The sequence below is a fragment of the Citrus sinensis genome, chromosome 9 (genome assembly GCF_022201045.2).
Source record: "Citrus sinensis cultivar Valencia sweet orange chromosome 9, DVS_A1.0, whole genome shotgun sequence".
In the NCBI taxonomy this organism is placed as follows: domain Eukaryota; kingdom Viridiplantae; phylum Streptophyta; class Magnoliopsida; order Sapindales; family Rutaceae; genus Citrus; species Citrus sinensis.
In genome coordinates this window covers 23,874,025-23,889,496 of record NC_068564.1, presented here as the reverse complement: position 1 = coordinate 23,889,496, position 15,472 = coordinate 23,874,025, and the positions used below count along the sequence as shown (strand labels likewise).

The window sequence follows — 15,472 nt, the reverse complement described above, 5'->3', positions numbered from 1 at the left end:
AAGAAAGAAGGGTGCCTTTTGGTGATTAGTATTAAGTCAAAAGAAATAATTGATTAATAATTGATTTCAAAGTGTTGTGACTTAAAAGTTACAGTTATTATGTATGTGTATATATATATATATAAAATAAAATTTAATAGTACGTGGTAGATATGAATTTTAAAATAAAAATTTTGATAAAAAATAGTAAAGATTTATAGGTATTTTATCATGCAAGTTTGAGACAAAATCAATTTATCTTCTAAACTGCACCATCAATCTAAATTGCACCATTAAATGTTTATCAAGTATTTTAGTACTGTAATTTAAAAACTATAGCATAACTAATTACGGTACCAAATAGGACTTTAATGTGCCAAAAATTGATGAACAACCATCATAAAGGCAAAGGAGGAAAAATGATCTTCTACTCAAAAGAATCATTGTTTATATAAGTAGGTTAATCCTCTACCTTTTTAATTTTTGCTTAATAGGCCATAACTAAAGCAAATTCATCAGTGCAAAAGCAATAATTTTCTTACTATGACATCCCAACTAAAAGAATCTCAATCTACTCTTTCAAATCTTAAAAACAGTTTCAGTGCCAATAATTTATGACTTCAGTCAAAATCATTACGATAAAAAAGAAAAAGAAATTTTTTTTTAAGGGCTCAAACAAACGTACGTGCGAAAGAAAATTTGGTCGACATAGAATAAAAGATTGCACAAAGAAGACCATCATGCTATTTTAGAATTGAGCATATTCTCATAAATAAAATAAAATAAAAGATGTCTATTAATGATTATTAAAAAGAGAAGATTATGCTCTAGGAGTTTGGCCGAATAGTTTTTAAATAATTTTATTTAATGGATCACTCGGATTTGAATCTTGAAGGAGATAAACAGTTTAAAATGTTGATTTGTGCTTTATCCACCCATTTACTTTTTAAAAATAATAAAAGTTAAAAGAAGAAAGAGAAGATGTCAATTGACCAATGCTTAAGAGTACAACAGATTATATATCGTGCATCCTTGCAAGAAAGATTTGTGACATAATTCAGTCACAAACATAACGAGCTATAGAAACATAAGATAATTTGAGACTTGCCAAAAGCACGGCTCATGAAGTTTATGCTTATTGTAACTAGCAAATATAATAAATCAAGAAGATGAAAAAAATAGTATGAAGGGTTATTTTGGCATAAAATGAAATGTATAAGAAAATAATATCTTTTTTTTTCTTTAAATTTCATTTAAATATGGTGTTACATAAGAGAGAAGGAGGACTCATTTATTATTCTATTATCAGCCCAGCCTTGTTGTGAAGCCCATATAAAAATTCCCTGGGTTGTTTTGTCTCAAAATTGTTGCCCAATGGCCCATCGTTTACTAAGAGCACCGACGTGAATACATCATCCGATGTCCATAATTACGGCCCATTTTATTTCTTTACTCATCATTTGTTATATATTATTAGAGTGATGATACAGTTACAAATTTTTGTGTAAATTTATCTTGTACAAACTGATGTGACATTAATTCATTGGTTAAATAAAAATATAAAATAATAGAAATAAATTATGTGGGCCAAGAGATATTTAATTCAATCAATAAATTAACGTCATATCAGTTTGTATAAAATAAATTTATACAAGAGTTTGTGGCTATATTATTACTTTTGTTATAGGGAATGAAATTTTTCATAGAAGTGCTGAGCTAATAACGAATCAAAATTCGTTTGAAAAATTTCAAAAAAAGAAATTAGAAAAAATTACATTTGGGAACAAAAACTAAATATTATACGAGATAATAGAGATGACGCAAACAATCATGGCATAATTTGAAGAGATTCCGTTATACATTTGTGTCGTTTAATCATTAGATTAGAAATTTCATATTTCAAGAAGTTACTTATTTCAAGAAGTTATTTATTTAACCAATTTCCATCACTTTAGATGAAATTTCTTAAAATGCATTTTCCCAATTTTTATATATTTAATTATATAGTTTATCAACGTGATAAAATATTAAATTGATAAAAGAGTATAAATTGAAATACTAATAAATTTCTCAAACAAATTGGGAAAAAGAATTTAAGGGACTCAAGACAATTATTGTAAAATGACACATGGTAGGGACACAAATAACCAACAGTTTAGGGGCACAAATGAAAAATCCGGTCAATGAATGTTCCCCATTTTTATCTGCTGAGCTCGTACTTCAAAATTCCCCGCCACCAAAGTCCATCTCTTCCCCAACAATCAACACTCATTCACAACTCAGCTTCTACTTTTCACTATCAAAACGCAGCGTTTTGTCCAATCGAAACAACAAGGTACCGCACTCTGTTTGCACTGGAAACGCATATGAAACTTAGTTACTCTTGCAGGCTAGGGTTTAACATTTTTCAGCTTTAGACTTTTTAAAATTTCTGCTTTAATTATAAAGTCGAAGTTTTTTATTTTTTGCTGAACAATCATTTTTCTAGTATAATTTATTAATGGATTTAATTAACATGTGAATTCTTTTAGGTTTGAATTGGTGCAGAGTTTGTCAGTATGGGACAACAGCCCAGGTAAAACAAAGAAATGTTGTCCTTACTATTAATTTTTTTTTTATGTTAATTAGCGTAAAAGGAAAAGATGAAGAACGATCAGGTGTTTTGTTTAAGTTAAGCTAAGTAGTTGATTGGCAAAAATATGTGCTTGTAATTTATGATTAAAGGAATTTGCAGGGAGGATATTGCCAATACAGTCCGTATACTTGTTGCTACGGATTGCCATCTGGGTTACATGGAGAAGGATGAAATACGGCGTCATGATTCGTTCGAAGCTTTTGAGGAGATATGCTCAATAGCCGAGCAAAAAGAGGTGATAATCAATTATTTCCCATGGTTGTTTTTCTAGTGTTGCATATATGCTTTCCAGTTTGTCACTATTGATATTTGTAGCATTTTTTCATACATCTGTCTTCATTTAATGTTCTTTCATTTCCAATTTAACATTATTCTGTATTGGAGAGCTCAGAGAAAGGGTATTTGTTTTTTAGCTTTTGTTTTTGGTCTCACTAAATGTTCAAACTTCACTAGAAACCTACTTCTGTCTGGCACAGGTGGACTTTGTACTCCTTGGTGGTGATCTTTTTCACGAGAACAAGCCATCTAGGTCAACACTAGTGAAGGCCATTGAGATTCTTCGTCGCCATTGCCTAAATGATCGACCAGTGCAGTTTCAAGTTGTTAGCGACCAGGCTGTAAATTTTCAAAATAAGTAATGACCTATTGTGCATTTAAGCTTACTACCGTTTATATTAGATCTTTAATTCTGGCTTCTCTCTCTCTCTGTCCACTCACACACACAGAGAGACAGAGAACAGAGGTATTCTGAGTGTATTTCCTGGTGTACTTACTCATGACTTGATCAATAAACTTGAATTTTGATTGTGCTAATAATTTGAGGTTATTTATAAAACTATCTACCTTGGGATAATATTCTAATTCTGAGTTTGTATGTTTTTCTTCTTCCATCTATGTTAAATTGGTTAATTAGCCTGAGTTTTCCTTTAAATATTTTGGTATTAAAATTTTTCTTTGCTTACAAAACCATATAATTAAGCTTATTATAGTTGCATCATGTCTATTCATGGACTGAGAGACGAACACTCACATGTACACGTATGCATCTACTTATTACAAAATCATATGTATATTGGAAAATATTATTCAGTTCGTGGTACATGCTATTCTTGACAGATTTGGTCATGTAAATTATGAAGATCCTCATTTCAATGTTGGCTTGCCAGTATTCAGTATTCATGGAAACCATGATGATCCTGCTGGAGTGGTATGGACTTTACCTTGGCATGCTATATTTTTCATTTTTAAAATCGTTTGACATGTGCTTTATACATCATTTGCTCAGACAATCATGAAACTTGAATGCCATCTTAATGCTTGTGCTACTTAGGAAAATGAACTACTGGTATAGTCTTTGGTGGCAGTAGGATATAGCCTTCGCAGCAAGACAATTTTTGAGCATGATGGAACCATTATTATTTTAATGAGTATCAAATGACATAACTTAGAATAAACTGGCTGGCTATCAATTGCAAAACAAATACACATTTTAATTACAATACCTTTTCCATTTGTTAGGGGTAGAGGATATTATCGCGTGTTATTTTCTCTGTGAAACTTTTCTTACCTGTAGTCAATGGTGACAGGACAACCTTTCCGCTGTTGATATTCTTTCAGCATGCAATCTTGTGAACTATTTTGGGAAAATGGTTCTTGGGGGTTCTGGTGTTGGTGAGATCACTGTCTACCCTATTCTTATCAGGAAGGTGCGCTGATAAAAATTTAAGAGAATCAAACATATAGATAATAAGGACCGTCTTTTTAGCGTTGTTCATTTCTCATATATTGCAGGGTTCAACAGCTGTAGCTCTCTACGGTCTTGGGAACATTAGGGATGAGCGTCTTAATAGAATGTTTCAGGTACTCTTTGTTGTCCATTTACTGCACAGTTGTTTAACTTAGATTCTTATTTATCTGATTTAATATTTATCATTGATTTCTCAAGACACCACATGCTGTACAATGGATGCGGCCTGAAGCTCAAGAAGAGTGTCAAGTGTCAGACTGGTTCAACATTCTGGTACTGCATCAGAACAGGTTGTGTGTCTGTGCAAGAACCTTTGGAAATTAAAGTTTATACTGTAAAACACGAAATGCCATTATTCATATTTGGAATTTTGGCATGCTATTTTTGCCTGCAGAGTGAAGACAAATCCCAAAAATGCGATAAATGAGCACTTTTTACCAAGGTTCCTCGACTTTGTTGTTTGGGGGCATGAACATGAATGTCTAATTGACCCACAGGTTCCTTTAACACTGTACATTTCTTAGCTTCACAATAATATTTTATGTAGCATCCGACTAAATTGGAAGTGGATTTTGAATTCATAAAGGAAGTACCAGGGATGGGATTTCATCTCACGCAGCCAGGTTCTTCAGTGGCAACGTCACTGATTGAAGGGGAATCAAAGCCGAAGCATGTTCTTCTCTTAGAAATTAAGGTTTTTACAGGGAGAAACCTTTAATTTTTCTTTTTAACAAACTGAATCACCCTTCCTTTCGTTTTCCCTTTGTTGATGCTGTTGCATTGCTATATAGGAAAATCAGTATCGTCCAACCAAGATACCTTTGACTTCCGTGAGGCCATTTGAGTATACAGAGGTGAATTGTGTAATTTTCCTTTGTCTTTTGGGAAATTTTGTGTGGCTTATTTAATGTTCTTGATGCAGATCATATTAAAGGATGAAGCTGACATAGATCCTGATGATCAAAACTCAATTCTTGAACATTTGGACAAAGTGGTATGGGTTGTTTGGACTTTATGGGTTTATGATGTCTTCTTTATTTATTTATGATGGTAATCTTCATGACAGTTCAGTGATTTTGTATCTGTCAACTCTATAATAATAACTTCGTTCTTTTTCAGGTCAGAAATCTGATAGAGAGATCTAGCAAAAAGACAGTTAACAGATCGGAGCTCAAGCTTCCATTAGTGCGAATTAAGGTGATTTCTGCCTAGATCTAACAATGATACCACCATGGAAGGTGATTTTAGTTATGAGAATCCTGCTCCTACTTTAAACCTCTTGACTAGGTCTTCCTATTATATGTTGTTGCCAGTCTCATGTGTTTCTACAACGTATTTAAGTCATTTCAAATTCTTCAACTTATATTATTGTAACGAACCATATCAACTTCTGGGATAGGTATGTTTTGAGTTTTATTTGTAGCCATATTTTCCTTGAACCTTTTGGCAGTGCTGCCTCTCTATTGATGGCAATAATGGCTTGAATGAGACATGTCTTACATGCTATTTTATTTGTCGGTCTTTGCCCACGGGCTGAACTATCTTAGCTGACTTTGTTATCTTATATCCGTTGGCAGTTTTAAGATTGTCTTCCTGAAATGCTATTCAGATCTCTTTTAATTTTTTTCTTTTAGGACCTCTTATCCATCTTGACATTTTCCTTAAGGTTCATGGTGTCTTCTATATATATTTCAGGAAGCATAATGGCTTCTAAGCCCATATTTTGTTGGACGAAATGAGAGGAAAGGTGAAGAGAGGAATGGAAAGGAGAGAGGGGGGAAGAAAATGAGAGAAAAAGAGGGTCAATCTCAATTTCATTGTTTGGTTTGACATGTAATTCATCTCTCTTCCCCTTATTCTTTTGCCTCTCCTTCTTTCCTCTCCTCTTCTCTCCTTTCATTTCTTCAAACCAAACATGCCATTAGGGTATTAACATTTTTTTTCCTTCGCTTAACCTCTCCTTCACCAGATACTCAGGAAGCAAAATTGCCCCTCCTCCAGTAGAGAGTTCATTTAACTTGTCTGATTGATTTTGGCAGGTGGATTACTCAGGGTTCATGACAATAAATCCTCAAAGATTTGGGCAGAAATATGTGGGAAAGGTATCTCCTGCTATTACTCATCTTTGATCAGCAGTAACTGCATAATTATCGTAGTATACTTTCTGGTGATAAAAATGCAGGTTGCAAATCCACAAGACATTCTAATATTCTCCAAGAGTTCTAAAAAGAGTAAAGCTGAAGGTAAGTTAAGCTGTTCAATGCTAGTACTCTTCTTGGAGTGGAGGGTTCTGTGTATAAGATAGTGATGTTGTTCTACATATATTGTTTTACTTTCATCACTTCTTTAACTGTTAATTCCATTTTTTGGGTCATTATTGGGTAACTAAAATTTTTATTGATAAGAGATCACTTTGACATTGGGATGTAGTGTTTCTCATATGTCACATGCCTGCTTTTGCTCTTTAATAATAAGATGTTATGTCTTTATCTTTTTCACTGAAATATGCATGTGCTCAATTCAATGTTTTCTTTTTTCCTGATTTTAATTATTGTCTATGATTATATGATATTGAAATTAGAAGCTGATGAATATAGTTTTTCTGTTGCATTGTAGCTAAAATTGATGATTTTGAAAGGCTTCGCCCAGAAGAACTAAATCAGCAAAACATTGAGGCTTTAGTTGCTGAAAACAATCTGGTACTTCACGATTATTTTCCACTGCCTTGATAAGTATGATATATATTGTCTCAATTGGAACTTTTCATTTTTTTAAACTTTTATACGTAGTGCTATACGATATATATATCATAAGATCATCAGGAATCTTCATTGAAGATTTTTACCGACAATGTCAATATTTTTCTTTAGGATATTAACTAAATCAAAGTGTCCTTTAAGGTGCGATTTTTAGTTTCATAAGTGTGGTTAGAAGTTCTGTCACTAAATTCAGGTATCCACATGTAATTTCTTTTTTTTTTGGGTGGGGGGGGGGGGGGGGGTGAATTAAATCTTCTTTTAATCCTGGCTCCCCGTTTTAAATTCTGCATTGCAGAAAATGGAGATTATTCCAGTGAATGATTTGGATGTTGCATTGCACAATTTTGTCAACAAGGATGACAGATTGGCCTTTTATTCTTGTGTGCAATACAATCTTCAAGAAACACGTGTAAGTACTTCATATTATCTTCTGAACTGCAGCAAGAATATCGCATAAGATCTAGATTGATTTTAGGTTCACTGCATTTATATGATTTTATTTTCTTTTAAGGATGTTATCGTATGTGGATGTGCATTTCTTTTTCTCACGATGACTTACTCTTGTTTAACTTCCATTTTGCTTCTGCAGCATAAAATTGCCAAGGATTCTGACACTGCAAAATTCGAAGAGGAAGATATAATTCTTAAAGTTGGGGAGAGCTTGGAGGCAAGAATTCTTTTTTCTTTGAATACCTTTTTCTTCAATAAGCTGGTTACCATGAATTACAAAGCTAGTGATGTTTAATGTTGTCAAAATGTAGCTCTAGTACTTTATCTTCACCCATAACATAACATTGGGCATGCATGCTTTTAAGTTGCTACCTATTAGGCATCTTGGGACGGTGCCGATTGCTATTATGTGCATTTTTTTTTTCCCCAATGTGTTCTCCTAGGATTATGTCAGTGAGGATCTGCCTCATAATATGAATAAAATCTGCCATATAACCACCTGTTTTTTAAATTTCCTCTATTCTGATTATGCAAGCGTAATATATTTGGCAATCAAATGGGGATATATGGAAGATGGAACCTCTGCCTTCCTTGCCATTTATTGATAGTATACGTTGCTGATGATATATCCTTTGCAGGAACGTCTTAAGGAAAGATCTAATCACTCCAAGGATGCCCCACAGTCTACATCCAATGCAGCATCTTTTGAGGTAACTTTAACTTTAGTTTCCCTCTCAGAGAGTTAGCGATTTTCATATGTTGTGTAAAATCATGTTTTCTATTTTGTATAGGATATAAGGAGTAAAACTGCTGCCGGAGTTGGAACTGCTATTTCCTTCAGCGATGATGAAGACACTACACAGATATCTGACACAAAGTCTGCCACTAGAGGTCGGAAATGGTCATCAGCAGCTTCTAGGTCATCTCGTGGTGCTTTGGAATCTGATAAAAGTAAAACTTCTACAAGAGGAAGGGGAAGAGGTAGAGGAAGAGGTAGAGGCAGAGGGGCTAATAACTTGAAGCAGACAACTCTTGATGCAAGTCTTGGGTTCCGTCAATCTCAGAGGTTAATTTTGGTCCTGATTACAATTCATTGATCTTGTCCTCAGGAACAATGAAAGTTGTATACAAAGCAATAAGTGCTTACAATATATTTACTTTTGTTTTTTATTTTTTTTACCCTGTAAAGTACAATATACTTACTAAGTTCATAATTAGGGAGTTTCTTTGAATGAAACCAAAGCGAACCTGGTAATAAAGCATACTCCTTTATGTGTGTTTATGTCTGCATCACTGACTAACTCCTGTAATTTTCTGCAGATCAGCATCAGTTGCTGCAAAAGCAGCAGTCCAAAGTCTTGTTGATGAGGAAGATAACATAGCTTCTGCCTCTAGTGAAGAAGCGGAGAAGTATGAAGTAAATGAGGTTGATGACAGTTCGGTATGAACTTTCTTGATTATTTAAATTGGTGCATTGGTTTATTTTTTTTCGTTTTATTGTTTTCTTCTCTCAATCTGAAGTTACAATCACACAAGACCTGATGAATGCTCAGAATACATTGCTTATACAATTCATTACCTATTCAATAACTTTTTTAATACTTTAATTTTTGGTAACCATTAAGGCATGTATATTTATTGACTTTGATGTTAGTAACACTACTCATCTCCTAACTTTGCAGTTTATTTTCTTTTGTTTTGCTTTCCCTTGCCCTTGCTGACATTTTATGTATACATTGGAAACTTAATCACATCTAAATGTATTAATTTTTTGGATTGAAACCAATTTGTTAATCTTTTGAAGGAGGATGATGCAAGCCTTCTCAGTAAAGGAAGTAAAAGACCCGTGCCAAGGGGAAAAGGTAGAGGTGCAACACCCTCTAAGCGGGGAAGGAAATCAGATAACTCTTCTCTTCAAAGATTGCTAATGAACAGAGATGACGACGACGATGACGAAGAAGATGCTACAAACAGATATAACAAGCCTCAAACTCGGGTTGGTATCTTTTCCCCAACTTTTATTTTATCCAAATAGTCATTTTTCCCTGGGAATTTAATTCGGTTTTTTCATTTTTTAAATGTCTTCTTGAGGTACTGCTCTCATCATTCTTAAAAGTCATTCTTCATCACTTCTTTCAACTTTAACTTCAAGAAACATATAATTATAAAGAAAGAGTGCTATGAACTTAGACCGCGGTCCTATTCTTTCTAACAACCTAGTGAAAATGATTCACTGTCATTAATTAATTTTGTGACTTCAGAAATGCAAACGTACATTTTGAAATGAATTAAAAGAGCAGTTTACTTTGAAGGCATAATACTGATGTACCATCCACACTAAGGGATAGGTCTTTGTCCTCTTTCATATTTTCATTCTTTTATCGCGATTTGTCATGCATCTTATCATTGGCTCTCGGGTGGTTAGAGATCTAAGGATGATTGAAGTGTTGCCTCCATATCTCACCCATTATAGATTTGACAATGACCTGTGCTTGTCCACTTTTTAGTTTCCAAGCGCCTGTTCTGACATAGCAACACACATCACGGGCAAATTTTGGGTTTGGTTTTATATGATTTACAGGACCGCGGACTCATATTCTAAAACTCGCCTTTCTTTTTAGTTTAGAAAATTTTTACTGCTTATCCGTCTTTTTGTAGCTCTACCCAACAAAGTTGTTCCCATTTTGTAGGTAACGAGAAATTATGGTGCCTTAAGAAGATAGGTAGCAGTCAAGTTTACTTGCCCTTGCGCAAACCCTGCATCACGTCCTGTTTTCGTCTCGCCTTACCAAGGAGCCATTTCGGTTGGTTTTCCCGTTAAAAACAATATGATCATCTGTATATTGAACAAGGAACACAGAAGAACTACGAAAATGAGCAATAAGTAGGGCGTAAAAGTTGTATTGTTGTTCACAAATGCCATTTTTGCAATGAAGATATATGCATAGTGCTTTATCCAATCCTAGACTGACCCCCTTAATTTGAAATGAATGAACGTTTGATGAAGGCACCTCACATTTTAAATCAAGAATCATGCTCTACTCGCATAGTAGATTACATTGTTGATTTATGAGACCTCTTGAACCGAACCCTGCAGTACATCTAAAGATTGATGTGCAAAGGGTTATTATTGATAACTTGGATGCACGCATGTTGCTGGTCTTGGAAATGTAATATGGAAAACGAAAAAGCAAAACTACATCATATGTGAGTGACGTTCTTATAAGAAATCATGAGATTTGAAGACAAAAGGACGGCTTATGACCAAACTTGGGATGTAACTAAACCTGGTAAATTTCTATATTATGCTTATAACACCACGCTTGAGATCAAACTAATTTAAAACAATCTAAAATTATGCTTTAAGGCAGCAAGCTTGATTTCGAACTATATCAAAACAATCTAAGCCTATCTAGTTGACCCTAAGAGAAGAAAAATGAAGGAAAAAAAAAGTTAGATGTGCCTAACTTGCAAGTTAGGAAAATGATGAAAAAAGAACCAGTTTCTGCCACATGAAAAAGGGAAAATGTGGGCATACTTAAACTTCCGAATCACTCCGTGTCAAAAAAGAGATTACATTCTATTTACAGACATATTTTGTTGCTGTGCTTCCTCATCTTAGGTGGACACTCTGATCCACACAAACCAATGTTTTTCCTTTACTTCGATCACAGATTTTTCCCTGCTCATAAATTAATGCACCACAATTTAGATTTGATGCAATATCAGAATTCAGAACAAGCTACTTCAAAAGTTTATCACATAAATCTATTTCAATATATGCTAATATCACCGATGAAAATTGCATTCAACCTTTGTATGGACATAGAATATCTCCCGAAACATAATAAAAAATAGTGTGTAAGTGTGTTTGTGTGTGAAGGTTACACAAAAGCAAATCTTAAGGTTACGAAAATCTTAAGAAGGTTTTCAATATTTTATTCAAATAAGAAAATCTACCTTTTCAAGATATCACATCCTACTTTAAAAAAAGAGAAGAAAATAAATTGTTTACATTTATTTCACATTGCTATCTAAAAAGGAAAGAAAGAAACAATTACAATCACTTATAGAATTTCCAATCCATCAACAGCAGTTTATTGACAATTCTCTCTTTTCCTAATATTCCCAATCATTTAGATTTTGTAATGAACAAAATTCAGTACTGCACGTCTGCACTTCAAACTTTCAGGATATAGTGTTTGACTTAGAACTCAAAGAAGTAAAAATTAAGTTAAAATAACTCAAGGGAAACTCATGAGTGAGAAGATCTAAAATATATAATCAACAGTTAAGATCTGTACCTGTTGACCCGCCAATACCCTTGTCACTCCTCTCTGTGGTATATTCTGTTGTTTCCTATTCTGAGCCCTGATAACACCTCCAGCAGTATTCTCTCTGCCACTGCATTTCTGATTGTTAGACATTTTCTGCATGGTATTCTCTTTCCCCGCAGCACCACTAGATCCCTTTTTTCCTCTCTTTTTAGTTGCATCAATAACAGAGTTCTGTTTCTCTCTAAGTGGCTGTGAAGATTTGGCACCAAGAGTGTGAGAATGTACCTGCAAAATTTGCACAACTTTAGATGATTATTATGCTCATAGGGTTTATGTAGCCAACATATGCATCTATGAAAAGTTATAAACTTATTCTCAACAATCAGGATATTATAGAATTAACCAACTATTGTTAAATACTGCACAAATAAATTAGTTGGCTTGTGTATAAAGAATAATGAACTTGGCTATCCCCATTAGATACATATTCTTACATTTAGCTTTGCAGTTTCCTTGTAAGTTGATTTTGTGATCATACTCATATTTTTCCTTCTAGAGTTGAAGTTTCCTTTGTTCTTTTGAACTACGGATACCTTGGACTCATTAGAGATATTCACTTGGTTACTTGGTGCTACAGTCATCCTTGCTACATTTCTGCTGTCAGGGGTCTTTTCTTTCTTTCTTGTTGATATGAATGCTGACCTGTTAACATCACTGGGTACTGAAGATGACCCCACACTGGACTTGCTGGAAGAAGATTTTCGATCTCTTGATTCCCTCCTATCAACATTAATATCCATCCTTGACTCCCTTCTATCAATATTAATTCCAACCATTGACTGCTTCGTATCATTATTAGTTTCCGCCCTTGATGCTTGTCTTGTAACACAACTTTTCCTAAGAGTAATCCTAACTGCAGATAAAAGCATTCTGGAATGACCAAACGCTCTACTTGACACCTCAATGGTGTTTTGCCATCCTCGCAAACTACTCTCAGATGTAACTGTGCTAAGTGCATTGCTTTCATTTTCCTTATCAACTGCAGAGCTAGAACTACTTTCTAAACCCCTGCTGCTAAATATAGGTTTCAAAGAGTTTCCTTTACCATTTTGAGTGGAACTCCCCTCAGAAACTGAACTGTTTTTGGAACTAAAAGTTCCTTTTGAATTTATGATGCTCAACTTGGGTTTTATTTCCTCACGAGATTTTGAATCTGCACTCGTTGACTTGGGCTTCACAAAGCCTGCATTAGATTTTATCTTTTTCACTGTTCCAACATCAGCTCTAGATTTATCTCTTAAAACCTCCACTAAATGTTTCTTATTTAATGAAACATCACCATTCTCCCCTTGCCATTTCTTGCTGTCATAGTCTTTGCCTCTGGATCTAGACACAGAGGATGGAAGCTTTGGTGAAGATGGTCCCAATAACTCAAAGTTCGATTCACAACTCCCTTCACCAGAACAACAAAATGCAGCTTTCCACTGGCGAGAAGAACATTGGTGGAACCTGGAAATTGCATATATTTAGTTATGATGCACGAGTTCTGTAACATCAGCAACATGAAACCCAAAGCTAGTATGGTCAAGCAGCAAAAGTAACTGAGTTTGGAAACAATGTGCTTACAGGTGGCTAGAGTGGAACCACTCATCATCTCTGCAATGTAACAAAATTTGCATTGCACGGTCAATAATATTGAAACTAAATTTCAATATAAAACTTCTCAAAAGAAGAAAACATAGTTTTATCAAATTGCAATGATTCATAAAGAAACTCACACGTCTTGGCTATTATACGTAGCGTCTTCTAGGGTAAGATCAACCCACATAGGTGCTTCAATCTCGTCCTACATGTTAATTAGTAAATTATTTAAAAATAATAATAATAACAACAAAAACAATGAATCGCGTCCGAAAGCAAGATAATCCTGATTATCATAGCGAAATAAAAGCAAGGTAAGAATTATAAAAAACAGATAATATTAAAATTGACTATACACAAATTTGTTCTAATTCTTCAAGTGAGCAAATGATGAAACCCAAAGATTCGAAAGACCAATTTCTTTCTTTCTTTCTTTCCCTTAAATTTCTCAGCATCCAAACATAGCCAAATCAATTTAGAGATGAAAAGGGCAGTTTCTCTGCCAAGAGGTTCGTAATGATCAATCTCTTGAACTGAATGTCACCAACCAAGAACCCCACAATTTTTATTTTTAAAATACAACAGAAATTTTCGTTAATAAAAAAATATATATTAAAAGGAAAACTTAAGAACCCATCACACTATAACTCAGAAAAAGATTATAAACTACAAAAATAAGATCAAGAAAAAGGTATTACCAGAAAAGCCCAGTGATCTTTCCCCTTCATGAGGACCATTTTTGAAAGATTCCTAAAGAAAGGCTTTTTTCCTTTTTTTGGCTTCCAAAAATTAGATAAAATAAAGAGAGATTGTGTCTTTGATATTGGTTGAGGATTGACAAGGCTCTAGAAAAACCATTTTTCAGTTTTCACATCTAGTTCTTGGCTCCTGGACTTCTTTAATTTCTATGTTGAAATTTGGGAGAAACGAGGTATCCATTGGATTGTTGACAACCTTTTGTCATGTCGTACAAGTCTACTAATCGGACGGCTGAGATCGATTAGCATTGTAAAGACTGGAGAATGGGAGACATCATGAGGCTTTATCATGACGGGACACGTGTGGAGCCAAATAAATTCGACCGTTAGAAAGTTCAAAAACTTTGGCAAAGGGGATATTGTCACAGATGGGTTGTTTATGGGTAATTTTTAAAAACCTTCTCTAAGATTTGAGGCTGTTATAAGTAGATGGTAAAAATTATTTTATTTGTAAAAGATCCCCTACCATCAGTTAAAATTTTCATTGACTAATTGTTGATTTTAAAAAAATAATATTACCCCCAATAATAGTTTACGTCAGTTAAAATTTTCTTAAAATCTTAAAAAAAATAAAATTACAAACTTAAAAAAAATTATATTTTTATATCAAATAATTAAGATTTGTAATTTTATTACAAACTTTAAAAAATTACATTTTTATATCAAATAATTAAGATTTGTAATTTTATTACAAACTTAAAAAAAATTATTTTAAGATTTGTAATTTTATTTTTTTAAGATTTTAAGGAAATATCAATAACTTGATCATGGTGAAAATAATTGTTTTAATTACTTATGAAATTGTAAATATTTAGAATTGTAAATATTGGGGGTAATATTGTCTTTTCAAAATCAACAGTTAGTCAATGAAAATTTTAACTGACGGTAGGGGGCCTTTTACAAATAAAATGATTTTCACCATCTACTTGCAACAGCCTCAAATCTCAGGGAAGGTTTTTAAAAATTACCCGGTTGTTTATTAACATGAATGACAGGTCCCGTAACTAAAGGGAGCTCGTTGGCTTAGCTGAGAGAGTCTTTCCTATAATTCTGAATATGCCCTTCTAATGAAATTACATATGCCAAATTTTAGTTTTACTTTTGTTTAATTTACCTTTCAGGCAAAAAATTGTTGCTCTTTTGTTTGGTGAAAATTTTACTTAATTCAATGGATTAATTGCTTTAAAATGGATAAAGTTATATTAAGGATTCATACTATTTTTTTT

The 15,472-nt window shown here is 33.6% G+C and overlaps 2 protein-coding genes across 3 annotated transcripts; one reads left to right on the top strand and one right to left on the bottom strand.

Annotated features, from left to right (window-relative positions):
* The first annotated feature begins 2,152 nt into the window (after positions 1-2,152).
* Positions 2,153-10,530, top strand: LOC102624634 (double-strand break repair protein MRE11). 2 transcript variants are annotated; one of them, XM_006464606.4, is made up of 23 exons: positions 2,153-2,314; positions 2,511-2,554; positions 2,714-2,849; positions 3,091-3,248; positions 3,731-3,821; positions 4,201-4,320; positions 4,406-4,474; positions 4,560-4,651; positions 4,756-4,858; positions 4,948-5,055; positions 5,153-5,215; positions 5,284-5,355; positions 5,481-5,558; positions 6,401-6,463; positions 6,544-6,604; positions 6,978-7,060; positions 7,416-7,529; positions 7,710-7,787; positions 8,209-8,280; positions 8,362-8,636; positions 8,891-9,011; positions 9,375-9,566; positions 10,261-10,530. In XM_006464606.4, the coding sequence occupies exons 2-23, from the start codon at positions 2,538-2,540 to the stop codon at positions 10,291-10,293; spliced, it is 2,199 nt and encodes a 732-aa protein (XP_006464669.1). In that variant the 5' UTR covers positions 2,153-2,314; positions 2,511-2,537; the 3' UTR covers positions 10,294-10,530. The 2 variants fall into 2 exon arrangements, with proteins under 2 accessions (XP_006464669.1, XP_024954010.1); XM_025098242.2 differs by lacking the exons at positions 2,153-2,314; positions 2,511-2,554 and having other exon boundaries at positions 2,679-2,849.
* A 316-nt stretch (positions 10,531-10,846) lies between these two features.
* LOC102624914 (uncharacterized) lies at positions 10,847-14,422 on the bottom strand. The gene is made up of 6 exons (XM_006464607.4): positions 14,187-14,422; positions 13,626-13,693; positions 13,474-13,503; positions 12,342-13,356; positions 11,875-12,132; positions 10,847-11,252 (listed from the first exon to the last, which is right to left on the bottom strand). Exons 1-6 carry the CDS (start codon positions 14,223-14,225, stop codon positions 11,184-11,186), a joined length of 1,479 nt encoding a protein of 492 aa, XP_006464670.1. The 5' UTR covers positions 14,226-14,422; the 3' UTR covers positions 10,847-11,183.
* Positions 14,423-15,472: the final 1,050 nt, after the last annotated feature.